This window comes from Heterocephalus glaber, unplaced genomic scaffold, assembly GCF_053883595.1.
Source record: "Heterocephalus glaber isolate CG9 unplaced genomic scaffold, H.glaber_assembly_v1.0 deba00001689, whole genome shotgun sequence".
NCBI classification, from domain to species: Eukaryota; Metazoa; Chordata; class Mammalia; order Rodentia; family Bathyergidae; genus Heterocephalus; species Heterocephalus glaber.
In genome coordinates this window covers 6,596,850-6,624,293 of record NW_028258414.1, presented here as the reverse complement: position 1 = coordinate 6,624,293, position 27,444 = coordinate 6,596,850, and the positions used below count along the sequence as shown (strand labels likewise).

At 35.7% G+C, this 27,444-nt stretch overlaps 1 protein-coding gene across 14 annotated transcripts in view; it reads left to right on the top strand.

The window, feature by feature from the left end:
* The window catches only part of Herc1 (HECT and RLD domain containing E3 ubiquitin protein ligase family member 1), a 206,681-nt gene that overhangs the window by 69,161 nt on the left and 110,076 nt on the right, over window positions 1–27,444 (top strand). For all 14 annotated transcript variants that reach the window (XM_087199032.1, XM_087199031.1, XM_087199030.1 and 11 more), the window contains exons 6-17: window positions 265–361; window positions 907–1,050; window positions 2,608–2,735; window positions 6,350–6,494; window positions 6,593–6,764; window positions 8,520–8,654; window positions 9,066–9,231; window positions 14,313–14,438; window positions 15,354–15,575; window positions 18,690–18,842; window positions 19,059–19,191; window positions 20,593–20,784. In XM_087199032.1, coding sequence (XP_087055158.1) covers window positions 265–361; window positions 907–1,050; window positions 2,608–2,735; window positions 6,350–6,494; window positions 6,593–6,764; window positions 8,520–8,654; window positions 9,066–9,231; window positions 14,313–14,438; window positions 15,354–15,575; window positions 18,690–18,842; window positions 19,059–19,191; window positions 20,593–20,784 — 1,813 coding nt within the window. The remainder of the gene's footprint in view (window positions 1–264; window positions 362–906; window positions 1,051–2,607; window positions 2,736–6,349; window positions 6,495–6,592; window positions 6,765–8,519; window positions 8,655–9,065; window positions 9,232–14,312; window positions 14,439–15,353; window positions 15,576–18,689; window positions 18,843–19,058; window positions 19,192–20,592; window positions 20,785–27,444) is intronic.

Sequence of the window (27,444 nt, the reverse complement as noted above, 5' to 3'; positions counted from 1 at the left end):
GAGCCCCTGCTAGTCTTTGGAGTGCTTTTAAGTGAGCTGAGAAAAGTCCTGTCCTTTGAGTTGAAGCCAGGGTTCATAGCTTGGCAAGCAATGTATAGGCACTTCCTTCACTACCTAGCCAGTCACCTATGCCTTGTTCTGAGCATAGCTTCCGTACCATGGCACTTCCTGAATGAGTTGTGAATGTTAATATCTCTGATGTCTGTATACAGATGTGTGTTTTAGCATCTGTGTGCTTATCAGCTTCCCTTGTGTGCAATGCAGGTAGTTGTTTGTGTATCAGCTGGATACAGGCACAGTGCTGCTGTCACAGAGGATGGTGAATTATATACATGGGGTGAAGGAGACTTTGGAAGATTAGGTAAGTTTTTTTTAATTGAAATAATTCTCACAGAAAATAAAAATGATTAGAGTTATTGAGAAGCAGGGAGATTACATATAAAGGTCATTTATTTTGTTGGTCTTCAGCTTAGTGGATGACAGTTTTACATAGATAATACCTAGATTCTGATGCTGTTATGTAAAATGTAATAAAACCTAGTAAGTTTTTACCTAGAGCCTATTATGGCCAGGCACTGTAGGGCTTCAGGAATAAGAAATATACCATCATGATCTTGATGTTTATAATCTACTGGGTCATGGAAAAAGTTGACACAAGCATGAGACAAGACAGAATAAGGTAAGGATGATTCCAGGACCATAAATAGAATTTCAGATGATTCACTAAAGTATCTGGATGCCCCAGTTTGGGAGCAACCTGGAAGACTGATTGAGAAGATATTAGGAATGATTCCATTTTTCATATTTAATTGCACTTCAAAATAACATAGTGTTTATTCCACTTATGCAGTGATTGCCTGGAGAAAAGGTGTTAACACTTCTTCTTTGTTGTGTTCTTTTTCCAAGGTCATGGTGACAGTAATAGCCGTAACATTCCAACATTAGTAAAAGACATTAGCAACGTTGGAGAGGTTTCTTGTGGCAGTTCACATACTATTGCTTTATCTAAAGATGGAAGAACTGTATGGTCTTTTGGAGGAGGAGATAATGGTATGTAAAAAATTATTTATTGGTAGCTTCAGCTTTTTTTTTGGCCTTTTTTCTTGACTTTTAAAAAAATTTATTTTTTAATTATATATTTCTTGTGTAGAAAAACTCAAAATGCAGATGAACAGAAATAAAAATTAAACTCTGTTTCTACCAATATTGTCCTAACTCTTGTTAACATTTGGTATATGTATATAGACACAAACACATATTTACATGTATCTCTACATGATGTCTTTAAAAACTGAAGTAGACCTATGTATTTCCATGGATATTTTATAATCTGCTAGATTTAATATAGCAGTATTTTATGAGTATCTTTTCTATATCAACCAACATGACTATATAATAGGTTTTTAAAAGGCTCAGTGTTCTCATGTGTCTTCAGTATGATTTATAAAACGAGTTTCCAGTTGTTGAGTACATAGATAGTTACTAGTTTTTTCATTATTAAAAACAGCATTGCAATGAGTAAGTTTTTGCCTTTAATTAGTCACTCCCACCTGCAAGGTGAATGCTCACTTGTTTGTATCCCTTAACAGTGTAGATATTAAAAGTAAGATAATTTAACTGGGTGTGGTGGCTCCTTCCTGTAATCACAGTACTCTGGGAGGCTGAGGCAGGAGAATTACAGATTTGAGCCTAGCTTGGACAATTTTGTGATTTCATGAGACCTTGTTTCAAAATAACAAATAAAATTAAGATAAAAGACCTGGGAGTATAGCTCAGTGCAGAAGCCTAGGGTTTAATCCCCAGTACCACACTTGCAAACACACACACACACACAAAATTTAATTTTATTTATTTATTTATTTTTTTATTTTCTGTGGTACCAGGGATCAAACTCAGGACCTTAGGCTTGTGAAGCAGGCGTGGTGCCACTGAGCTAAATCCCCGGCCCACAAAAAATAATTTTTAAAAGTTTATATTAAAAAATAATTTGTTGTTTTAAAAAATTGCATGAATATACATTCTTGTCTAGAACCTATATATTGTGTTTTTGCTGTGGTTGTTTTGAGACAGGGTATCGCTGTGTAGTTCAGGCTGACTTTGAACTCATTATGTCGCCCTGGCTGGCCTTGGATTTGTGGAGATCCTCCTGCCTCTGCCTTTCAAGCTGGAATTACAGGCGTGTACCACTACACCCAGCTAGAACCTGTGTATTGTTGAAGTCAGAAATAGGATCATAAAAGGGGGAGAAAGAAAGAAAAATACTTTTTCACATCTCTTTAAAATGATTTTAATTGCTTGAGGTTAAGATACAAAAAGCTATTGGTTGGTTGGTAACTTTTATAACAAAAATACTCATTTGTTAATATCCTTTTTTGTCAGAAACTTACAACTTTCCACATCTGTCAGATAAGTGATGAGATTAGACACTTCTTCAACTTTAGTACTTACAAAAAGAATATGAGGGGGCTGGGGATTTATCTCAGTGGTTCCGCCGCCTGCCTCGAAAGTGCAAGGACCGGAGTTCGATCCCCGGTACCCCCCCCAAAAAAGAATGTGAGCTCTTTGGAACAAGTGAAATGTTTAACTTGAATCTGTTTGTTTTTATAGGCAAACTTGGCCATGGTGACACCAACAGAGTGTATAAACCTAAAGTTATTGAAGCTTTACAAGGAATGTTCATTCGCAAAGTTTGTGCTGGGAGCCAGTCTTCACTTGCTTTGACATCAACAGGGCAGGTAGGACTAAGCAATGACTGTAAAAGAGCTATAGTATTTCAGAGGTCTTGATGAATCAAAGTAGTAATTGTATTTAAATTTTGAAGTGAAAAGAAATGTGTTTTTAGGCAGCATACTGAAATGAAGTATTTTTTCCTATTTGGAGTATTGAGAAGGAATCAGGTTTTCTGACCTGGCCTGTGATCTAGATCGAACCCCCCACCCCCACCACTGACTTCCTATACTTCCACCCTTGAAGATCAAGCCCAGGGCCTCCTACTTGCTAGGCTACACCCTCAGCCCCGTGTTCTTTCTATTAAGCTGATTTTATAAAATCATTTAACACTCAGCATTCCTTAAATCTTTCCCAAAAATCATTGATCGGGGAGGAAAGCAGCACTAGACCTTGATGAAATCAGGGATGTGAACTAAAACTTCAGGAAGGAGATTTTAAAAAAAAAGAACATTTCCATGTGGAAATAATCTGGGCAGATTAGGTATTTCTGAGGAACTGGGTTAGAGCTAGGATAGTCAGAATAAAATATTGTCTTTAAAATTTTTGAACTTTTACATGTGTATATTGACTCTTCCTCCCTTTGTGATAAGGAGGGACCAGGAATGGTAACAGACTGACAGTATCCTCCATCAGTGATGGCAGTGAAAATGTGAGCCCATCACTTACTCTCCCCCAAGTAGGAGCCTGTTATGTATCAGGCAGAGGAATAAAAATGTTTTCTTAATAATCATGGCAGATGTTAGCAGATGACCAGCAGAGTTGAAATTGGCATACAATTTTTGAGAGCCTGGAATGCCTTGTATCCTAAAAAATCTACTTCAAACTGTTCATTGCCTTGCGTTTAATTACTTTAGTAAGTTTTTCTTCTACATACTTCTTACTATGGCTTTTATAGTAAGAATCCATGAATTAAAGTCAAAGATGTTTACTTATTTGATGTATAGCCACAGGCAAATCACAGACCTCACTTGATTATGAAGGGTTTATTTTTTATGAGAGGGGAAATAATTTCTACTTTGCTGCAAATGATGACATAAGATGATTATTTGAATTGAAATTTCCAGAAATTGTCAAGTACTATTTAACCATTAGTTGGTGGTAAATAATAAACAATAAACCCATTACCCTGAATTCCAGGGTAACTCATAATTTATTATTATTATTACATGAAATAGTTGTATCCTGAGTACATTGTTATATTAAATCAATTGTATATTTTAAAAAATGAGAGCAAGAAACACTTTTGAATGATGAATCATTCTGTTTACAATTAAACTTGTTGAGCATGAGGTGAAGATCATCATTTGCATTTCCCTCAGTTCCCTCAGTTCCCTCAGCCCTCTTCAATGCCAGCTTCCCACCATGCTAATTATCATTGCCATGTTAAAAGATGGGTTATGAGCATGGCATTGTAGGCTCAGGCCTGTAGTTCTAGCTACACAAGAGATTGAGGCAGGAGGATCACAAGGCCAGCCTGGCAACTTTTTGAGATAGAGTCTCAAAAAGGGATGGATTTAAAAGGGATGGATTTAAAAGGGATGGATTGTAATGTAGAGCTACTTGCCTAATATACATGAAGCCCTGGCTTCAATTCCTAGTACTACCCTTCCCATTTTTTTGCTTATATTTTTTCTGATTCCAAAATGCAAGACTTTTTTTGGTACTGGGACTTGAATCCAAAGCTTCTACACTGAACTATACCGCAGCCCTTTTTAAATTGGGTTTTCAGGTATGCATTATCATGCTTGGCTAAGACAAGTATTCTTCACTAATGCTAAACTGAAGGAACACTACATGAGAGAATTTGAGGTTGAAGACCTTTCTGAGTGACAGTACTATTATATTTGTCTTACTTTTTCATTGCTGTGACAAAATACTTGACACTCACAAGTTAAAGGAGGAAAAGTTCATTTTAGCTCGCAGTAGAGGTTTCAGTTCATAGTTGGCTGGCAGAGGAGAACAGGCCACGGCAAGGCAGGCAGGAGGGAGGGAAGCAGTGAGCTTTCTTTTTCCTTTGTATTCCATCCAGGCTAGAACCCTATTGGTTGGTGCCACCCACACCCAGGGTGGTTTTTCTGTTTTCAGTAAATCCATTCTGCCACAACCAGAACTATGCTAATTCCACTCAGTGGGCTAATCCATTTAGCACACACCCATAATCCACCCTAGATCTAGCCACCTCCGAAAAATTCCACATATGAGCACATGAGGCTTTGGGGAGACATCTAGATAGAAGCCAAAACAATACTTTGTGAATGATTTAGAGTTTCAGTGAGATTTTCATTATATATTATTCCACCTTCTATGTCTTTAGTTCTTTTGGGGGAAGGGGTGTTTTGAGACAGGGTGTTGCTATGCAGTTCAGGCTGAACTCACTTTATAGTCCAGGCTAGCCTTGAACGAGGTTGATCCTCTTGCCTCAGCCTCCTGAGTCCTGAGATGACAGGGATGCACCACCATGCCCAGCTCCCTGTCTTTAGTTCTTAACCTGTCCTAAAATAGGCCTTTACTGTACTGGAATTTTTTTGTTGTTGTATTCTGTACTTGTCTCAAGTGAATTCTCTGCAAACTAGTATGTATATGTCTTTTCTGTTTTGTTGAAGTCGCTTTAACTCTCAGCGGCAGTCTTTCTGAAAGTAATTGGAAATCCCTCCAAAAGGCCTCCAAACAAATAACCCAACCTTGATGGCATATAGATAAGAGTCTTTATGATTTTAACAAATCCCACTGAAGGAAAAAAAATACTCAGTTTGTTGTTTGTTTTGATTTTGTACCTTTTGTGTTGCCAAATTGGCAAGCATCATCCTTTTGGCTCATGTAACACTCTCCCCAACAATCTTGAATCAAGACAGTAGGTTATTTTGTTATTAGTAAAGATTAAAGATACGCAAGGTGAACTATCTTGACCAGGTTGTTTTTAAACATCCTAAAAATCAGTTTTAAGATTTATATAATCTATTTTATATGAACACAGCTTGGTCTAGTCTTGATCTCATGTGCAGAGTAAGAAACTTGTAAAGGAGAAGCTTTTGTATTATGTACATGTACCAACTCCACACAAGGAATGTAGTCATTGTGGACTCCAAACATGTACTCATAAAAAATAATGGAAAGTAAGAAAATCTAACCCCTTTTAAATAAAGATTACACAGAAAAAAAAAAAAAAAAAAGTATTTCCAAAGCTGCTAAGATAGGGCAAATGTAGCAAAATACAAGCCAGGTAGTAGTGGCTTTAGTAGAATCTCTCTGAAGATTTTTCAGTTTTTCTTTCAGCCCAGCTCCTTGTCCACCTATACAGTGAATGTTTAAAAACAGCACAAACCAGAATATCAGTGAGAAAGAAAGCATAGCACAATAAATCACCGTCTTTTTTTTTTTTGGTACCAGGGATCGACCTGGGGTCCTTGTGCTTGCGCAGCAGGTGGCGAAACCACTGAGCTAAATCCCTGGCCCAAATCACCATCTTTAAAATATCAAAACTGTAAATTATTTTAACATCAGAAAGTTGTTATTTAGAACCAAATTGCAATCTTGTTTAATAGGTGATGTTCCTAAACAATTTAAGTTGACTGCCTGATTATCTCAGGAACTTATGTGTATTATATTTTTGTTATTTTAGGTCTACGCTTGGGGCTGTGGGGCTTGTTTGGGTTGTGGTTCTTCAGAAGCCACTGCTTTGAGACCTAAGCTTATTGAAGAACTGGCTGCCACACGAATAGTCGATATTTCTATTGGAGACAGTCATTGTTTGGCTCTTTCTCATGGTAAAGTCATTTGTCTTTAAAAGTATGGTGTTAGCTATTATCTTTCTTACATGTATTACATTTAAATTTGTCTTTTCTTTTGTATTTTTTGTTTTCAGATAATGAAGTTTATGCCTGGGGCAATAACTCAATGGGACAGTGTGGCCAAGGAAATTCCACTGGTCCTATTACTAAACCAAAGAAAGTGAGTGGCTTAGATGGCATAGCTATTCAGCAGATCTCAGCAGGAACATCACATAGTCTGGCATGGACTGCTCTCCCTCGGGACAGGTAAGAGCACCTCTGTTTTGATAGCCATAGAAACCCCAGTAAAAACAGAAATAGCTGTACTTTGTTCATAAAATGCCTTTCTGAACATTTCTATTAGTTTTCACTGTCATAGAAATGATATCTAGATTCCTTTTTATTTGAATATTGAGGCTTTATGTGTTTCTTAAGAAGTTTCACCCAGTATTTAAGAGATTTCCTTGTCTGCTAAACATTTTTAATTTGTTCTTTATGTTTGGATAAGGGTTTTAAAAATTAAATGTCTGTATCAAGAGGAAAATAAACAATTAAAATCAGAATGAGGTTTTATTGATTTGAAACAATTATCAATCTCACTACTCTTTATCTGGTTTGTTTTTTTGAAAAAAAATTGTGATCATAGTTTTAAATTAAGGAAGTTTTTTTTTTTTTTTTTTTTTGCAGAAATTAAGCTTTTTTCTCAAGTGATAACCGTATCTTTTAAACGAAGTAGGTAGGGGGCCGGGGATTTAGCTCAGTGGTTTCGCTGCCTGCTGCACAAGTGCAAAAACCCGAGTTCGATCCCCAGTACCAAAATAAGAGAAAAAAACCCACTAAGTAGGTAGGTGAGTTTTTTTAGTCAATATTAGGAGTTTGAACTTTAAGAAATGTTTGAGTTACTTCAGAGATTTGTAGATGTGTTAGGGTGATTTGAAGTTTAGAATGTTTTATATTTGAATTTTAGACCTCTAGTTTGTTTGTTTGTTTGTTTGTTTATTTATTTATTTGGTACCGGGGAGGGAACTCAGGACTTTGTGTTTGGGAGGCAGGCAGCGGACCCATTGAGCTAAATCCCCGGCCCCCTCTGGTTTTATTTTTTTAATCAATTAAAAAATTCATAATCACCCTGAAATAGCCTAAAACAAAAAAGTTGAATAGTAGTAATTTGTATTGGTATTAAATTTGCAGCTTCCTACTTCGTATGTACATTGCTGTTTCTCAGGATCTTGAACGTCTTTGCACAGAGGCTTCAGGAATTTTTCTTTTTAATATGTTTCAGTGTGTCATTACATAGACTCATGCTAATTTTCTTAATATGAAGTTCAATTTTTTAGATTCTTAGAAGCAGAATTTAGTAGATCATGTGGCTCAGCCCTCTGCTTTTAGGTCTGAAGGTAGCCAAGCCTTCCAGCACAGAAAATGGTTATATTTTCTTCTTCTCCTTCTCTCTCATTTTCCCTCTGGTACTGGTCTTTGAACCCATGGGCACTATACCACTGAGCTATATTCCAATACCTTTTTACTTTTAATTTTGAGACAAGGTTTTGCTGTATTGCTAAGTTGCCCTGGCAGGACTTGAATTTGTGACCCTCCTGCCTCAGCCTCCCAGAGTATTGAGATTACAGGCTTGTGCCACCATGCACAGCTTGTTTTCTTCTTCTTCTTCTTCTTCCTTTTTTTTTTGTATTGGGGATAGAACTCAGTACCTTGAGGTTGCAAGGCAGGTGGGGTCCCACTAAGCTAAATACCCGGCCCCCCAATTTTTTTTTTTTTTTTGATACCAGGGGTTGAACTCAGGACCTCACACTTGCCAGGCAGGCGCTGTGGTTTTCTTCTTAAAGATGGCAAATTCTTGGTTTTCCTTAATCACTAAAATGGTTTTATCACCTTCCTAATTAGAAGGTTTTCTGTGTATCTTGTTGAAATCTCTCAGCTTTATTATGTTGTGGTTTTAGTTTTTGATCATGTATGAAAATTTCATTTTAAGGCACTTTCATGATTTTCTTATGTTTTCTCTAGGCAAGTTGTTGCATGGCACCGACCTTACTGTGTAGATCTTGAAGAGAGTACCTTTTCACACCTGCGTTCTTTTCTTGAGAGATACTGTGATAAAATAAACAGTGAGATTCCCCCACTGCCCTTCCCATCATCAAGGTATGTTATACAGATAAGTATGTGCATTTTGTTTGTTTGCATGGGCATGTGTATGAATTATTCTTTTTGACATTTAACTTACTATTCTTTCTTGCTTTTCTCCTCAAATTATTTAAACTTCTTTAGATGTTAGAGTAACATCTTTGGGGGAGGGGGGTACTGGGGATTGAACTTGGGACCTTGTGCTTGCGAGGCAGGTGGCGGAACCACTGAGCTAAATCCCTGACCCCTGAAATTTTTATTCTTAATAACATCTAGGTTTTAAAATGTTATCTGTAATTTCACAAGTCACATTTTAGAAATTATAATCATGACTTGACAACCTTTTTAATGAAGAAGAATGTTACCCAAAATGGGATAGCACATGTACTTATATGTTCTGGAAATTCACAGTAGTATGTTTGGTTTCAGGGAACATCACAATTTCCTCAAGCTGTGCCTGAAGCTGCTTTCAAATCACCTTGCTCTCGCACTGGCGGGAGGGGTAGCTACCAGTATTCTTGGGAGGCAGGCAGGTCCACTTCGAAATCTGCTCTTCCGGCTGATGGACTCAACTGTTCCTGACGAAATCCAAGAGGTATAAGAATAGGGCTGTGAGTCTGTAACTCAAGCCACATCTTTCCCTGAAATTTGTGCAATGAAATATATTCAGCTATACACTGGACAACTTCATTCCATGTTCTTTCTTTTATTATCTTGACGGGGGTCAGTATTTTGGATAACTCATCCTTTAAGACAAAGGTCAGATGCCATCTCTGAGAAATCTTTCAGTCCTCGACTCTCACTGGGTTGGGCGTCTCTCATGTATGTTCTCATTGTGTCACATTGTATTATAGTTTCAAACATTTTATTTACAAACATGTGGATCTTTTTCACCACAAGATGAATTTCTGAGGGTAGGGACCCAGTTTTATTTATTTTTGTATCTGAATAAGTAGATTTTTTCATCTACCAGGACCCTAGCCCGAACTGGGAGTAGAATTCATCAGCGAAGCCATTTGGATTGAATTTTTCTATCTGGCACTTAACATCATCATCATCATCATCATCATCATCATCATCGTGATGAATTCAATGTCTTACTCATTATACGTCCATTCAGATTTTCTATTTTTTCTTGAGTTATTTTTGGCATTTCAGTTTATGCAATCAGGTGATACAGGTTGGCTCAGGGAGGAATAATTGACTAAAATAGAACAGAGAGTCTATGAGTAGGAATGTTTGAAAAAGTTGATGTGGTACTGTGATAAAATTCTAGATTTTGGAGTATGTGAAGAACCCTTACAGTGCAACCCTAAAGCCAAAAATCTAAATTTAAAAAATAAGGAAAGAATTTTAGCAGACAGGTTTGGAGTGAAGATATACAAATAGTAAGCACCTGATAAAATTCTCATCACTAGTTACCAGTGAAATGTGAATGAAAACCACAGTGTGATACTTCTTCACACCCATTAAATAGCTAGAGTCGGAAAAGACTGACAATAGCATGTGTTTAAGGTGGTAGAGAAACTAGAACCCTCACGTGTTGCAGATGGAAGTTTAAAAGGATGCCACTGCTAACCAGTTCCTTAAACACAGAGTTACCATATGACCCTGCAGCTCTAGTTGATCTGTACCCAAGAGAATTGAAAACGTATGTCTATGCAAAAACTTGTATGGGAATATTCATGGAGGCATTATTCATGGTAGCCAAAAAGTGGGAACAGCTGGGCATGGTGTTCCCTGCCTGTAATCCCAGCTACTTGGAAGGCTGAGCTAGGAATATCACAAGTTAAAGCTGGCTTGAGCAACTTAATGAGACCCTATCTCAAAATAAAATAAAGAGCTGGGGATGTAGCTCAGTGGTGGGAGTACTTGCCTAGTGTGTATGAGACCCTGGGTTCAATGGCCAACCCCTAGCACAGAGGGGAAAAAAAGTAGGAAGGAATAGGTCATGTATAGTATATTTATACAATGTGATATTATTCAGCTACAAAAAGAAGTGAAGGGCTGGGGATTTAGCTCAGTGGTTCCGCCGTCTGCCTCGAAAGCAGAAGGTCCTGAGTTCGATCCCCGGTACCAAAAAAAAAAAAAAGAAGTGAAGTACTGTTACACATTACAATATGACTGAACCTTTTAAACATTATGTAAGTGAAGGAAATTGATGTAGAAAGCTTCATGTTATATGATTCCTTAAAGCATGAAATTTGTAGAATTAGCTAATATCCTTGTTCAGTTGTAGGATTCTATTCAGGAGCCCACATTGCATTTAATTGTTACTTCTCCATATTACTCTTGTAATAATTCTTCAGTCTTTCCTTGTGACCTCTACACTTTGTGACTACTGGTCAATTGTTTTATTGGTTATTTTCTTCTGATTTGAATGAAGTTACTTATTTTTCTCATGATTCGATTCTATTTATTTTTGGCAAGAATATCACCAAGTTAATGTGTCCTGGCCCATCATCACCTGGGGTTCATATTGCTAGGTCTTGTTACTAGCAATGTTGTCCTTGATTATGTGGGTAAGATAGTTTCTGCTACATTTCTACATCGTTAACTTCTGAGAGTCAGTAGAAAATATATTCTTTGAGAATATTCTTAAACTTGTGTAGTTTGAGAATTTAATATCTCATAGGCATAGAATTCTAAATTAGAAATTTATATTCCCATAAAAATTGTGAAGTCATTACTTCATTTTCTTCTAGCTTTCAGTGTTGTTATTCAGAAAAGACCCAATCCAAAAATGGGCATCTGAAATGAACAGACATTTCTCAGACAAAGAAGTAGAAATAGCAAATAAACATATGAAAAAATGTTCAACATCACTGGTCATTTGAGAGATGCAAATGAAAACAACACTGAGATTCCACCTCACCCCAGAAAGAATGGCTTCTATCAAGAAATCAACCAATAACAAATGCTGGCGGGGATGTGGGGAGAAAGGAACCTTTCTCCATTGTTGGTGGGAGGGCAGACTGGTGTAACCACTATGGAAATCAGTATGGAGATACCTCCAAGAACTAGGACTGGAAGTCCCATTTGATCCAGCTATTCCCCTGCTGGGTATCTTCCCCAAAGAATTAAAAGAATCATGCCACAGCGATATATGTGCACCCATGTTCATAGCAGCACAGTTTGTGATAGCTAAAACTTGGAAACAGCCCAAATGCCCATCAGCTGGAGACTGGATAAAGAAAATGTGGTTTTTTAATAAAATGGAGTACTACGCAGACATAAAAAATGAGAAATTAGAGACATTTATAGCTAAATGGATGCACATTGAAGTGATACTCTTAAGTGAGTAAGTAGGACACGTGTAAATACCGAATAGTTTCTCTGGTGTGAGAAACTGAAAGTGTAAATAAGGACTGAAAGGTCTAATAGATAATGTGAAATAGGGAGAAAAGGGGCAAAGCAGAAGGGAAAGTGGGAGGGGTAGGGGAAAGGAAAGAAGGGAATAGAATTAATATGAGAAAATGAAAAAATGGAAACAAAGTCTTTGTAAATAGGGAGGGATGGAGGGGTTGAAGGGAGGGCAGGGGAAAGGGGAAAAAAATAAGAACCAAGAGGGATTATGTAAAGGTGCAAATTTCCAATGATGAATGTCATTATATTGTATACCTAAAATGTACCAATAAAATTAAATTTTTAAAAAATGAATGCTGTTCAAATTTTTGTTTCCTAATATGTGAATCAGCTTTTCTCTCTGCATGTTATAGCAAGTTTCATTTGTCCATCATGTTCTTATATTTCCAAATGGTGTGAACTGATATGAGTCTGATTTTATCCAATCCTGGTGGGTATTCAGGTGAACCTTTAAATGAGAAATTCATAGTTTTCAGTTTTAAGAAACAGTATTGAAGTACTGTTGATTTCCCCTTTGCTATTTTCTGTGTTCTCTCTGTGGAACTCATTATTGTAGTACTGGACCTCATGGACCAGTCCTCTTCATTCTGTTTTATTTGTTTGTTGGTTTGTTTACCATTTTCCCCCTTCTACTTCATGAGAAATTTAGTTTTTTATTCTAACTCTCCTATTGAAATTAAAATTTCTTTTATTTTTAATTTATAAAAGGCTTTTCTTACTCTTTGAGTATTTTAGCAGCCTCCTGTTCTGATTTTGTATTTTTTATAGTACTTTTTATTCTTGAGTTTTTTCCTTGTAGTTGCTTTAAACAAAAACAAATTAGACTGTTAATTTTAGTCTCTTGTTGTTCCCATAACAAAGGTTTTTCTTGTGTTTCTAATGAATTTTGGCTGTCTAGTTGTGCTTCAGAGAGTGATTCTAAAAGATAGTTCAGAGTCCTCTGCGCCTGAATGCATTTTTATCAGCTGGGCTGTTGGGGGCAGTGGGGGTGATCTTGATGTCTGCTTTCTCTCGGGCGACTCAGAGTCAGTCCCCGTAGGAAGGCTCTTCTTACCTACTGCCAGAAGGTATAGACTTGAATTACAGTTTTATGGGGGCAAGAGTAGCTCAGGAGTCTCAACACTCAGAATGAGCACTTTATCTTAAAAATTCCTCTACCGTTTAGTTCAGTATTACTACCCTCAAGTGTACTAGTCTCTTATCCAGTTTTCAAGCAAGTTTTCTTTTTTAAGCTCCTTCCTTGGATTGTGTTGCAAAATATCTGAGCCTCTAGGAATTCTACAGAATGAATGAAAGTACTTTTTGATTTTTATCATTTTTTACTTAGGATACAGCCTTTTCAGCTCTTTAAGTCAGTTAAATACTTACTTGTTGGTTTCTGCTTCCAAAATTTTGGTGCTATTTTCCCCTTACCACTTTTTTTCCTTTCTGTATTAAGCTCCCTTCTACCACCTATCTTTTTATAAGGGCTTTTGGAGTACATTCACTTCTTAATCCTTAGTCACTTTTATTGAATTTCCATAGCTAAAATTTAGTTTCATTATAGTAACTGGAGGAAGTCTTTAAAGGTTCTTCCAATTCTTTGCTGTTGGAGAACAATATTTTTCATTGAAAGAATTATAAATTCTTCTTGCGCAATTGAATTTTTCAGTCATTATACTATATAATCCAAGTAGCTAGAAGCATTGACTAATAGAGAAACTAGAATTAAAACATGATGTTTATCTAGACCAACACTGTGACTTTACTAATAAAGAAATCATGACCCAGAAAAGTTATGATATGCAGGTAGCTATTCCTTATGCTGTTCCCTCTACCTGAACCTTTATGTAGCTAAGGCTGGTGATTCTTTAATTCTTAAATACCTCATCTTCAGAGAGACCTTCCCAGAACTGTGGGCCATGCTACTTGTCTTTCACGCAAATTCTCACTTCTATATAACTTTTCTCATGTGACTCTTTACACAATTATAATTACTTGCTCAGGTCCCCTCCCCCCCATTAGACTATATTTTCATGAAAGTAGAACCTTTGTCTTAGTCATTTCTGTATCACTTTTCACAGTTCTTTCTAGACCCAAAACTGTAAAATCAACCTTAAATATTTGTTGGGTGATAATTAACTATGTAGTAACAAATCTAGAATTTGTATTCTTGGCTTCTTAAAGATATCTAAAGAAGGACTTGCATGGTTTCTTTTTTCATATGTCACCTTCTTTAGAATTCTGTGATCCTAATAGTAGATACACTTTTCATCGTTTTTATTCAAAAGATAACCAGCCAATCAATGCTCTTTTCTTTTTTGATATTAGGTGGTAATTGAAACTCTGTCAGTTGGAGCAACCATGCTATTACCTCCATTACGAGAACGGATGGAGTTACTTCATTCTCTTTTACCCCAAGGACCTGATAGATGGGAAAGCTTATCTAAAGGACAGGTAACCCTTTGTGTGACATCTAGTTATATCATAAAACATTGGAGTGAGAGGGAAATAAAGCCGATCAGCTGCCACATGTTCAGGGGTAGTGCTTGACAGATCTGATTATTTAATGTTATGTGATAGAAGAATTGCAGATGTCTAGTGACTGCAGGTAAAGCAAATAATAATAAATTAAATTACTTGGGGATAATTACTAAAATAACAACTAATTTCCCCAGTGTTGATTACTGTGTTAAACCAGAGACCCTTTGGTTTATTTGTAGTTTGTTGAGTAAAAATCAAAGGTATGTGCTGCTACTGTTGGTTCCACTTACAGAACTTTGTCTGCAATTATTTATCTAAAAAGCAAAAGATGACCATTAAGGAAAAGTATATGAGGATATGAATATTATTATTTTTTCATTTCTCTTATTTTAAGTATATTAAAATAAGTAAATTTTGTTGAACAAAATAGAAGAATCATTTTTAGAGATACAGATTTGAAGGGAAAAGTGGTAAAGTATATTATCCATAGATATTTTCCAATGAGTATTTTGCATTAGTTTAAATTTCAAATGATTTATTTTAAACATTAAGTAAGTAGTTGTCATTAGAAATTCTTTAACACATAGTATAATTTGTCTGTTGGCATTTCCTACTCCTATTTATAGTGCTTAAATTATGCACAATATGCTATTTTAGCTTAGAGTTTTAGTTATTATAAGAACATACAATAAAAACCATTTAGTTATATTTCTCTAAATAGTATTAATTGGATAGTTTTTCTTATAATTATACAGTTTCTGAAGATTATTATTTATCAGGCTATTACATAGATTAGTTAGCATCTTTAGTAGTATATTTTTCTAGGATCCTTTTTTTAATCTCATACGTTGTAAGCTAATTGTGTATTCCTGTTTCATTGTTCTTTAGAGAATGCAGCTGGACATCATTCTGACAAGTTTGCAAGATCATACCCATGTAGCCTCCCTACTTGGCTATAGCTCGCCCTCTGATGCTGCTGACCTCTCTTCTGTGTGTACTGGCTATGGAAACGTGTCAGATCAGCCTTATGGCACTCAGAGCTGTCATCCAGACACCCATCTGGCTGAGATTTTGATGAAGACCCTCTTAAGAAATTTAGGATTTTATACAGTAAGTTGCTTTTTCATTACAGTAAAAGAAAAAATAAAGGAGTAAGTATCTCCTTACATCAAGTATTTGACATTTAAAAACTTAAGATGGGCCGGGGATTTAGCTCAGTGATTCTGCCGCCTGCCTCGAAAGTGCAAGATCTTGAGTTCGATCCCTGGTACCAAAAAATAAAATAAAATGAAAGAAGAACTTAAAATAAGGGCCGGGGATTTAGCTCAGTGGTTCCACCACCTGCCCCGCAAGTGCAAGGACCCGAGTTCAATCCCCGGTACCAAAAAAAACCACTTTAGATATAAATTAAACTGTAGATCCTCCTGTTTCCCCAGAAAGAGAAATGTGTCAGGTCTTCTGAAATGTTATGGAGCCCAATAACATGTAATTGAGAATTACAAAGAGATTTATGTTAGAATTTTACCAGACTTTCTCATTGATAAGAATAAGCAGATAAAAGTAGTCAAAAAATTTAAAGAGAATAATGAACAAGGTGTTCACCTTATCCAGATGCAATCTATAATAATTCAGTTGGTACTAAGAATAGGGTAGTTAGTAGGAGAGAAGACAGTGAGCCCTATGGCTTTGTTTGTATGAGTGTGCCATTAATTCCTTCTCTCTGTTGTTTCTGAAACTCATCCTTTTCCCCCACTACCAGAACCTATTTTAGATCAGGCCTGGTCATGATTGATCTAATACTAAAACAGTGTTACAGCTGTTGTTACTATTGCTGATTTCTTTTCAGCATCTTATTGGAGTTATTTGGAGTTTCATCATTGGCTCATGCACCATCCTTATCAGTACCACTCTTTTCAGTGTGCATCTTTTCCATTTGTACATGGTACACTTATCTCCTGATTGTTGTTTTTTACCAATCTGACTTCTTTAAGTCTTGGGTGTTCTAGGAACCCTTGATGAGATAACCTTGTCTAACTGTGTGATTGATTATAGCTGCACAGTCCTATATTGGTAAGCACTTTTAGGACCAGAGTATACTGTGGGTTAACCTTGAATTGTTTATATATCATTTCATGTTGTCTGCTATACCTCTGGAGGGCTGGATTTGTATATTCTTTTTTTCCTGTATAAGTCTCATGCTGTGTTCTGCCCACAGTAAAAGGCTGTTGACTAAGTCTGAAAATTGTTCCTATAGAACTTTTTTCATTCTGGTTTAGGAATGTAAGTTGGATATGATGTTTGGTATTTGTAGGAGGTAATGGCTACAAATGGTCAGGAAAAATGTTATGCTCTGTGTGTTTGTTAATAACTAAAAAATTTTTCCAAAGTTCTAAGCAGCCTGTTTGCTATAATAAAGCAGTGGTTTTCTTATGTGATTAAGGCTGAGTCAGATATGAGTATTTTATGGAAAAAGAAATAAAATACTAATCACCTTTGCATTAAAATTATTGTTTAAAATATAATTTAAATCAAATTTGTCATATTTTAAGACTTTAAAATAATGATGCTACTTCACAGCTTATAAACAAGGGCCTTAAAATGTTCTCATACTCATATTGTATAAACCTAGACTGAATTTTATGCATAAAAATATCCACATTATTATAATAAAAATTAGAAATAATGGAAATACCTAAAAATAGAGGAGTGGTTCAGTAAATTATGGTGTATATGCTCAATAGAATATCTTATGACTTAAAGTTTATGTACGTGTGAGTTACAAAAATGTAGGAAACATTTCTAAGTCTGTTGGAAAGAAACAGACTAAAAAATAGAATATACAGTTTTATGTAAACATGAAACAGACCAAAAAATAAGTAAATCAAAAGATCCTAATAGTCATTTTCTTAGGGACAAATGGTAATTTTAACTTTTAACTTCTTAGTTTTTGATATTTTCTGAATGTTTCATAGTGTGCATTTTTTTCTAAGAATATTTTTAACTTGAAATAATTTAAAACTTTACAGAAGAATTATAAGAATTATTCAGAGAACTCTCCTGTACTCAACTAAATTTGCTGTATCCATCCTTTTTTATTTCAAATCCTTTGAGAGTAAGTTGTTGATATCATACCCTTAATTATGTAGGATAGATCAGTATGCATTTCTTAATACCAAGGACATTCTTTTACAGAACAACAGAAAAATGATTAAATTCAAGAAATTTAACTTTCATGCTGAGCTGTTATCTAATGTTTAAATTTTAACCACTTACTAGTCCAACTATTTAAACACAGGATGACCAAACATTGCATATTTTTTCATTAATTTTTATAAGATAATATAACAGCAAATATATAAAGGACAATTTTATCAAATTTATTCAAAACAAGAATTGATTGGTTCAAATGACACCTGCCCGAGCAGTGCTCAGGATAGTCAGTACATAAATGCACTGCCTCAGTGTCAGCAGGGGTAGACAGTTAAGTGGTTAATAGCTGTCCCAGCAATGTCTTCCATAATAATTTCCCTCCCAGTTCAGTATTTGATCCAGAATCACATATTGTATTTAGTTGTCATGTTTCTTTAGTCCATTTATTTCTTTAATAATTGGAAAAAATTTAATTTCTAAGAATTACCGTTTTTAGAAATCTATAAGCATCTGAAAACAAAACATTTACACAAAAGATCTTAAAAAGAGTAGCATAAAAATGTTTATATGTAGTCTGAGTAGTTTCAGTTTTCTTTTTTCTTGTCTTTTGTATTTTCAAAGTTTTTGGAGTGAGGCGTGTGTTATTTCTTCACTTGATCTTAGCCAAAAGGCCGAAAAGTGATGCGTGTGTTATTTCTTAAATAGAAAAACAAATAGAAATTTTACCTTCAAATAGTTTATTACAAGGATTATAAACAAAGATGTAAACATTGGTAATTGAGCCAGGTATGTTGGTGTAATCTCAGCACTTTAGGAGGCTGGGGCAGGAAGATTGCCAGTTCAAGCCCAGCCTGGTCAATTTAGGGGGCGACCTTGTCACAAAGTAAAATATTAAAAAAGGGCTAGGGAAGTAGTAGCTCAATACAGGGGCCCTGGGTTCATTCCCCAGTACTGGGGGAAAAAAATTGGTGATAGGAGAAAGAACATAATCCCTTCTAAATTAGAATCACTTATGATAGGGCATTACTTTCATTTTGAAACATTTCAAATATAATCTTTAACATGTCATTTTAGGATCAAGCATTTGGAGAGCTAGAAAAGAATAGTGATAAATTTCTACTTGGAACATCATCATCAGAGAACAGTCAGCCTGCTCATCTCCATGAACTGCTGTGTTCACTACAGAAACAGCTGTTGGCATTTTGCCATATTAATAACATTAGTGAGGTATGTGATTCGTTGCTTTTTATGGTCATCCATCAGGGACCTTGAAACTCGGATATTTGGGTGTACCATAATATTTTGTACCTTTAATCTTTTTTTTTTTTTTTTGATACCGGGGGTCGAACTTGGAACCTTGTGCCTGCAAGGTAGGCGGTGGAACCATTGAGCTAATTAAGTAACTAAGGAACTTTAGTAATTAAGGAACTTCTTTCTCCTCAGAACTCAAGCAGTGTGGCATTGCTTCATAAACATCTTCAGCTCTTGTTGCCTCATGCCACAGATATTTATTCTCGTTCTGCAAATTTGCTCAAGGAAAGTCCTTGGAATGGCAGTGTTGGAGAAAAATTAAGAGGTTAGTTTGGTATTGAATTACCATATAATAAGTAGTTTAAAAGTAAGAATTGTTAACCTTTCCAAAGCCTTGAGGGCTGCAGCCTCTGAGTAGAAGAGGAATTGTCTTGAATCTCTTTTTTATTGAATATCCCTTTAATATTGGTTTGGGGTAATGCTAACACTAGAAGATTCTAACTGACACAAAAAGGCCTAATTTAAAGACATTGGGTGGTGTAAAATCCAAAAGATTAATTTCAAATGGTACAAAGTGATATATCTTTTACTGTTTATCTTTCTTTAGCATTTTCCAGTGTCCCTTTTTCCTTCTTGAAAGCTTTCTTCCATGGTCTTCTGTGTGGTCACAGTTCTGTTTTTTCTCATCTCTCTGACCACTGTTTTTCCATGAGCTCTGACAGGCCTCTCTTCCTTCCTTCAACATTGCCTTTAATGTGGGGATCCTCTGAATTGTTTTCACCCTTTTTTCCTTCCTGAATGTTTTTATTTAATCTCAGTCTTTAAGCACCCCGTGTGTTACTGATTTCAATGTGAGAATTCCTTTCTTAAGCACTAGAGCCTTTGTCTAGTTGCGTACTGGATATCTATTCTTGGTTGTCCCATTAACAATTAAAATTCACCATATCTGACTCAAACAGTCTCAACTCTGCAGTGTCCCAGCTGAGGAAAGAAAGAAACAAGCTGAGGAACTGAAACCATTTCTGATTAGACATCTCTATGTGGTTGTTCCACAAGCAACTAAAATTTAGCATCTTTACACTAAACTCATCTTCGAATGTTCTTTCTAGCTCTAAATATAATGAAATGTGTAAACAAATTTTATTTAAAATCTGTGCCTATGGTAAAAACACTTTAATGTAATTTAAATTTTAAAAATTAAATTGGGTTCAAAAAATTTTTAAAAAGCTTCCCTCACTACAATGTAACCACGAGGGCAGAAATTTTTGGCTGCTTTGGTCATAGCTGTATCACCTTCACCTAGAACAGTGCTTGGTCTTGAAGGTCCTCAATTTTCAAATGAAGATAATTAATGAGAAATTCATAATGTATTTTATTTTATTTTTAAAATTTTTTTGGTACCCGGGATCGAACTCGGGTCCTTGCGCTTGTGCAGCAGGCGGTGAAACCACTGAGCTAAATCCCCGGCCCTCAAAATGTATTTTAAAAGTTATAACCCATTGAACTGATTGGCGTGAAATATAGGTGTGCTTTCCTGCAAAATGTCTCTTGGTGGTACTTTCTGAAAGTGAGTAAATATTTGTATGGCACCAGGTAGCAGGGGAGTGTTCAAAAAGAGTTGTTAGCTTAGTCTACTCTGTTCCAAACTAAAGTAGTTTTTCTTCAGTTCTTTTTTAAACAGTTTGTTTGAAATAGTTGTTCACATTGCATTTCTTGCCCTTTCTAGATGTGATATATGTCTCAGCAGCAGGCAGTATGCTCTGCCAGATTGTTAACTCACTACTGTTACTCCCAGTGTCAGTGGCTCGTCCCCTGTTGAGTTACCTCCTCGATCTCTTGCCACCTCTTGATTGCCTTAATAGACTCCTGCCAGCTGCAGCTCTTTTAGAAGACCAAGAGTTACAGTGGCCTCTTCATGGTAAGTAAAGGTCAAAAAAGGGTAAATAATGCTTTTGAGAAGTTGTCCCTCTTGCATAAGCCCAAATCATATCTGACACTGGGTGTTTTGTGTAATCAAAAGATAAGATTATCTTTTGAGAGTTTATGGTCTAAAGTAGGCAAGTGACATGGGACTGTGAAGAAAGATGCTTGTATAGGGGACTCATAAAAAGTATCTTTATAGTTATCAGGTTAGGATTCTGTATTTCACTGTTTTTTTCTTTAAATTTTGACTTGGGTAAGATTGAGTTGCATCTTACAGTAGATGATAGGAAAGCATTGTGTCATAATTTAGTCAGCATCATTTTTCCTTAGAGGTACTTAAAATAATGATGCATTTAATCATAAATGTATTATTAGATTCAATTTAAAAGTTTTATTATTTTTTTTTTTGGTACCGGGGATCGAATAAAAGTTTTATTTCTTAAAGAGTTTTATTTACAAAAAGACAGTATGACAGAAAGGACTACCATATTAGGGAAGGGAAAGGGGAGAGGAGTAGAGGAGGAAGAAAGGGCAGTAGGGAGGGTAGAAGAAAGCATGTTATACGCATGGAAATGTCACAATAAACCCATTATTTTATATAATAATGCTAATAATTACATGCTAATAATTATAATTCTAAAAGATTTTTAATTTTAAATCTGACAGTAAAATATTTGGTGTTTTGGTTAGATATGTAGGTAACTGGTCAAATGTAAAAGATGGATATTGAGAACCTTTCAGTTTTTAGGTGCTTTATACGAAATAGATATGGCAGTCTAATTCACCATTGATTTATAAAATGTTGGTGAATCTAGTTTAAAATATTGTGCCACAGAAGATACTGTGTTTGTCCATTGGAGCCTATTTATCTCATGACTATCAAAGGAACTTACTTCATCACTGAAATCTTAAAAATCTTTTAAGTTAGACCTCTTCTTTCATTAGAAAGAACCCTAGGGTGAAGTGTAAAAAGATCTAGTTTTCAGTCTTGGCTTTGCTAGTTACTTGTGGTATAATCTTGAGAAAGTCACATATCACTGCTTATAGCATTGCTTTCTTCTGGAAAACCTTGAAGTTGGACAGAATGACCTTGAGGGCCTGTCTGTAACTTGAGGGTGGTTCTGTGACCACTGGATATAGATAGATTCAAAGTGTCACGTTTACCAGCATAGTGATTAGGATTTATATGGAGGTGCTCTGAGTTAATTGTAACTTTTCTAAAACATCTTAAACCTCTAAGAGTCACTCTTATTGTGTCAAGTGATAGGTGTCATTTTACTTTGGATTTCTGTTACTTGTGTTTATAACTGATATTTTTATACTGTATTACTGTTTATTGCTATCTATCCTTGACTGATTTTTGCTACCAAAAATATACTCACCTTGAAGCATGAATTTGGAATCATCTATGTTTTTTTGTTCTTGTTGTCTGAAATAATTTGTGCAAGTTAGGGGTTGTCATTTCTTGACATTCTAGGGAAATTTATCTGTGAAACTTTCCAGTCTGGTAGATATTTTTATATTGTGGCAGTTATTTTACTTTAATGGTTAATTTTTTGTTTATTTTTAGATCCATTTTTACTTTTATTTAATTAATTTATTTATTTTTGGTACTGGAGATCGAACTCGGGACCTTGTGCTTGCGAGGCAGGTGCCGGAACCACTGAGCTAAATCCCAGGCCCCACTGTGACTATCATTTTTAAAAGTAGAGAACCTTTAAAAATAAATGGATAGTAAGAGAGCATGTGTCTAGACCTTAGTACTGTACAAGACAATTCTGATTTCAAGACCTAAAAGAATTAAGCAATACTGTCTCTTAATGGATAAACTCTTGTGTTGATTTTGGAGGAATGAGCTCGGAGATTCACTAAAGAGCATAAAATTTGATCTGGAGAATAGGAAAATAGTCATTTGGGAAAATTTTGTCATACATTAACTGTGGCTAGTGAAAAATTTTTCCCATGTCCCATTTGATGCAGAGTCTCATTTACTGATAATTGAGAGACATTAAACCTGGTTGCAAGTGTTAAAATTGTTGCTGTGCTTTGTAGTTGTCCTATAAAATTTTGAGGCTTTACCCAGTCATCTCCCTGTAAAGGTGATACCTACCATGGTAGCTCAGGTGCACTAGAAGTGGGCAATTGTCCACAAATCCAACGTGCATCTTTCTTAATGCTTTTGACATGCTGCTGAGCCCAGTCAAGGAAAACATTAGTTCCCCCATTGGGAAATGGTATAAGGGTTAGGAAAAAACCGAATAGTCTTTGATTTTAACAGACATAGTGTGGCTGTGAGAATATATTTAGGCAATATGCACTTATCTAATTTATCCTGAATCAGCCTCCATATTCTTCCTGAAGAGTATTTCAATGTTTATCTTAAAATTAGTAATTTTATGAAGGAAATTTTTATTTAATAGTACTTCTCTGTTTTCAATTAGCTTGATATACCAGAGAATATATAAAGTATTGTATGTTTTCATTGTAAAATTAGTTTATTTCAATATTTTATTGCAATGCAATAGATTAGAGCGATGAGAAAACTTTGGCTCTTAAAAGCACCAGATAAAGACATGATCACTAATGATTTTGTCTTTTTTTTTTTTTTTTTTGGTTAAATTCTTTTATTGGTACATTTTAGGTATACAACACAATTACATTTCTCATTGGGAACTGTACCTTTACATGATGCATCTTGGTTCTTATTTTTTCCCCATTCCTAGCCCTTCCTTCACCCCCTCCACCCTTCCCTATTTACAAAGACTTGATTTCCATTTTTTCCATTTCTCAGCATTTTTCCTTTCCCTTCTTTCCTTTCCCCTGCCCCTCCCACTACCCCTACCCCTTTGGACCTTTTCTTCCTATTTTGCATTATCGATTATTCATTCTAATCATTGGTACATTTTAGGTATACAATCTAATGACATTCATCATTGGAAATTTGTACCTTTACATAATCTCTCTTGATTCTTACTTTTCACCATTGCCCAGCCTTCCCTTCAACCCCTCCATTCCTCCCTATTTACAAAGATTTTGTTCCTCATTTTCCATTTCTCATATTAATCCCATTCCCTTCTATCCTTTCCCCTAGCCCTCCCACTTCCTTCCCCTTTGCCCCTTTTCTTCCTGTTTCACATTACCTATTATACATTTAGTCCTTATTTACACTTTCAGTTTCTCACACCAGAGAAACTATTCAGTATTTATACATGTGTGTCCTATTTATTTCACTTAAGAGTATCACCTCAATGTGCATCCACTTAGCTATAAATGTCTCTAATTTCTCATTTTTTATGGCTGAGTAGTACTCCATTTTATTTTTTTTAAAAACCACATTTTCTTTATCCAGTCTCCAGTTGATGGGCATTTGGGCTGTTTCCAAGTTTTAGCTATCACAAACTGTGCTGCTATGAACATGGACACACATATATCACCGTGGTATGATTCTTTTAATTCTTTGGGGAAGATCCCCAGCAGTGGAATAGCAGGCTTAAATGGGACTTCCAGTCCTAGTTCTTGGAGGTATCTCCATACTGATTTCCACAGTGGTTGCACCAGTCTACACTCCCACCAGCAGTGGATCAGGGTTCCTCTTTCCCCACAGCCCCACCAGCATTTGTTATAGGTTGATTTCATGATAGCAGCCATTCTTTCTGGAGTGAGGTGGAATCTCAGCATTGTTTTCATTTGCATCTCTCGAATGACCAGTGCTGTTGAACATTTTTTCATGTATTTATTTGCTATTTCTACTTCTTTGTCTGAGAAACGTCTGTTCATTTCAGATGCCCATTTTCGGATTGGGTCTTTAAATTTGGGAGGTTTGATCTTTTTAAGTTCTTTATAGATTTGAGATAGTAGACCTTTGTCTGCGGGACAGCTGGTGAAGATTTTTTCCCACATTGTGGGTTGTCTCTTCACACTGCTGGTGGTTTCTCTTGCTGTGCAGAGCTTTTTAATAAGAGATCCCACTTGTTGATTGTTTGTGCTCGTTCATGGGCAACTGCGGTTTTGTTCATAAAATCTTTTCCTACATTGATGTCTTCAAGAGTTCTACCTAACTTCTGTTCCAACTGGTTCAGAGTTTCTATTTTAATATTTAGATCTTTAATCCATTTCTATTTTAGTTTAGTGCATGGTGAGAGATATAGGTCTACCTTTAATCTTTGGGAAGTTGAAGTCCAATTTTTCCAGCACCATTTATTAAAGAGGCTATCTTTCCTCCAGTGAGGGTGTTTGGCTCCTTTATCAAAGATGAGATGGCTGAGTGTGTCTGGCATTGTTTTTGCATCTTCTAATCTGTTCCACTGGTCCTCAGGTCAGTTTTTTTTTTGCCAGTACCATGCTGTTTTTATCATGGTAGCTTTGTAGTATAGTTGCAGGTTGGGGATTGTGATAGCCCCTGCCATGTCTCTGTTATCTAGAATTACTTTTGCTATTCTGGGTCTCTTCTTGTTCCAAATGAATTTTTGGATTGTTTTCTCAAGATTCATGAAGTATGCTGCTGGGATCTCAATTGGGATTGCATTGAATCTATATAGCAGTTTTGGAAGTAGGACCATTTTCACTATGTTAATCCTTCCTACCCAGGAGCAGGAGATGTCTGTCCATTTTCTGATATCATCTTCAATCTCTCTTTTCAGAGTGCCATAGTTTTCAGAGAAGAGGTCTTTGATTTCTTTCATTAGGTTGATTCCTAGGTGTTTTAGTATTTTGGATGCTATTGTGAAAGGAGTTATTTGCCCTATTTCTCTCTCAGTGAGTCTGTCATTTGTGTAGAGGAAAGCTATTGATTTTTGTGTGTTGACCTTATAACCAGCTACTTGACTGAATTTGGTTATTAAGTCTAGAAGACTTTTGGTGGAGTTCTTGGGGTCTTCTATATACAGTATCATGTCATCTGCAAATAATGACAATTTGACTTCTTCATTTCCTATCAATCCTTTTATTTCTTTCTCTTGTCTAATTGCTGTGGCTAATGTTTCCAGAACTATATTGAACAAGAGTGGTGATAGTGGACATCCTTGTCTTGTTCCTGATTTTAGTGTGAAGGATTTCAGTTTTTGACCATTTAGTATGATATTGGCTGTTGGTTTTTCTTTTTTTTTTTTTCCCCATTAAGTTTATTGGTACATTTTCGGTATAAAGTACAGTTAGATTCATCATTGGGATCTTGTACCCATTACATGAGTCTCTTGGTTCTTATTTTTTTTCCCCTTCCCTTGCCCTCCCTTCACCCCCTCCACCCTTCCCTATTTGCAAAGACCTTGTTTCCATTTTTTTTCCTCTTCTCATATTTTTTCCTTTCCCTTTTTTCCCTTCCCCTACCCCTCCCAATTCCCCTGCTCTTTTAGACCTTTTCTTCCTGTTACACAATATCAGTTATACATTTTTCAAATTACAATATTAAGATCTAGGAGACATTACACAGATTTTACAGAATTTAAAAGGATATAGAAAGCATAGTACAAAAATATTTTTAAAAATAAATTTGACAACTTCTAAGAAGTACCTTAGAAGACAAATTAATGAAACTAACTCTGGTGGAAATATAAAATTTGAATACCACCTATTAAAGAAAGTATATTCCTAGCTTGAAAACCTACCTATATGACAACAGCAGGCTCATAAACATTTTAACTGATAAATTATATCAAACAGTTAAAGCAGAAAAAAGAAGGAACACTTCTCCCCTCATTTTAGGAACTGAAAATTGTGCTAATCCTAAAACTGGATAAAGATAATAGAAGAAAAAAGTATGAACATAGATAGACATTTGTTTAACGAAACAAACTATTAGAAGTCAGATCTGGCAGGATGTAGAAAGTGGTTTTGTTATAGGGATGGCAGTGTTGGTTCAGCATTGGAACATCCACCCCCAAAAGTCATCATTTTAACAGAGGAAAGGCAAAAGCCATATGATCCTGTCACTAGTTGGAGAAAAAGTATCGGACTAAATTCTACAACTGTTCATGGTCAAAGCTATCAGGAGCCTAGAAGTACAACAGAAACTTCTCAACAGATTAAAAACATGTACTCCATACTTCCAGCGAGAATGCCTTATATAAATGGAGAAGATACAATGCTTTCTCCTTAAGGTGGGGAACAAGGGCAGATATGCTTACTCTTTATCTGTCCATTAAACTTTGAAACCTAGGCCCAAACCAAAATAGTCTGGCAATAAAATGACACAGCTAGGATAGGATTGGCATGGCAGAAGCAAAAATCTTTATATGTAAATGAAATGATCATCTACAGAGAAAATACTAAGAAATCTCTAGGAGCCCCTAGAACTTGTATTTGAATTTAGCAGGATTAGAAAACAAGGTATATATAAAAATTCAGATCTGTGTATACTTGGTATAAATGAAGAATTGGATATTGAAATTTAAAAGTTATGTAGGAGTACAAAGGACCTAGAAAAGTTAAAAACAAAAACAAAAACAATGTTGGAAGACGTTTAGTACCTAATTTTAAGACTTCTTCTAAAGCTACAGTAATCAAGGCAGTGTTGGTGTAAGGAAAGACATATAGATCATTTGAATAAAACAGAGAATCTAGAAATAGAACCACATATATGTAGTCCACTGAGTTTTGAAAGATTATTTAACATTAGCATTTTATAGAATATAAATTCAATTCAGGAGCTGAGGAAGAG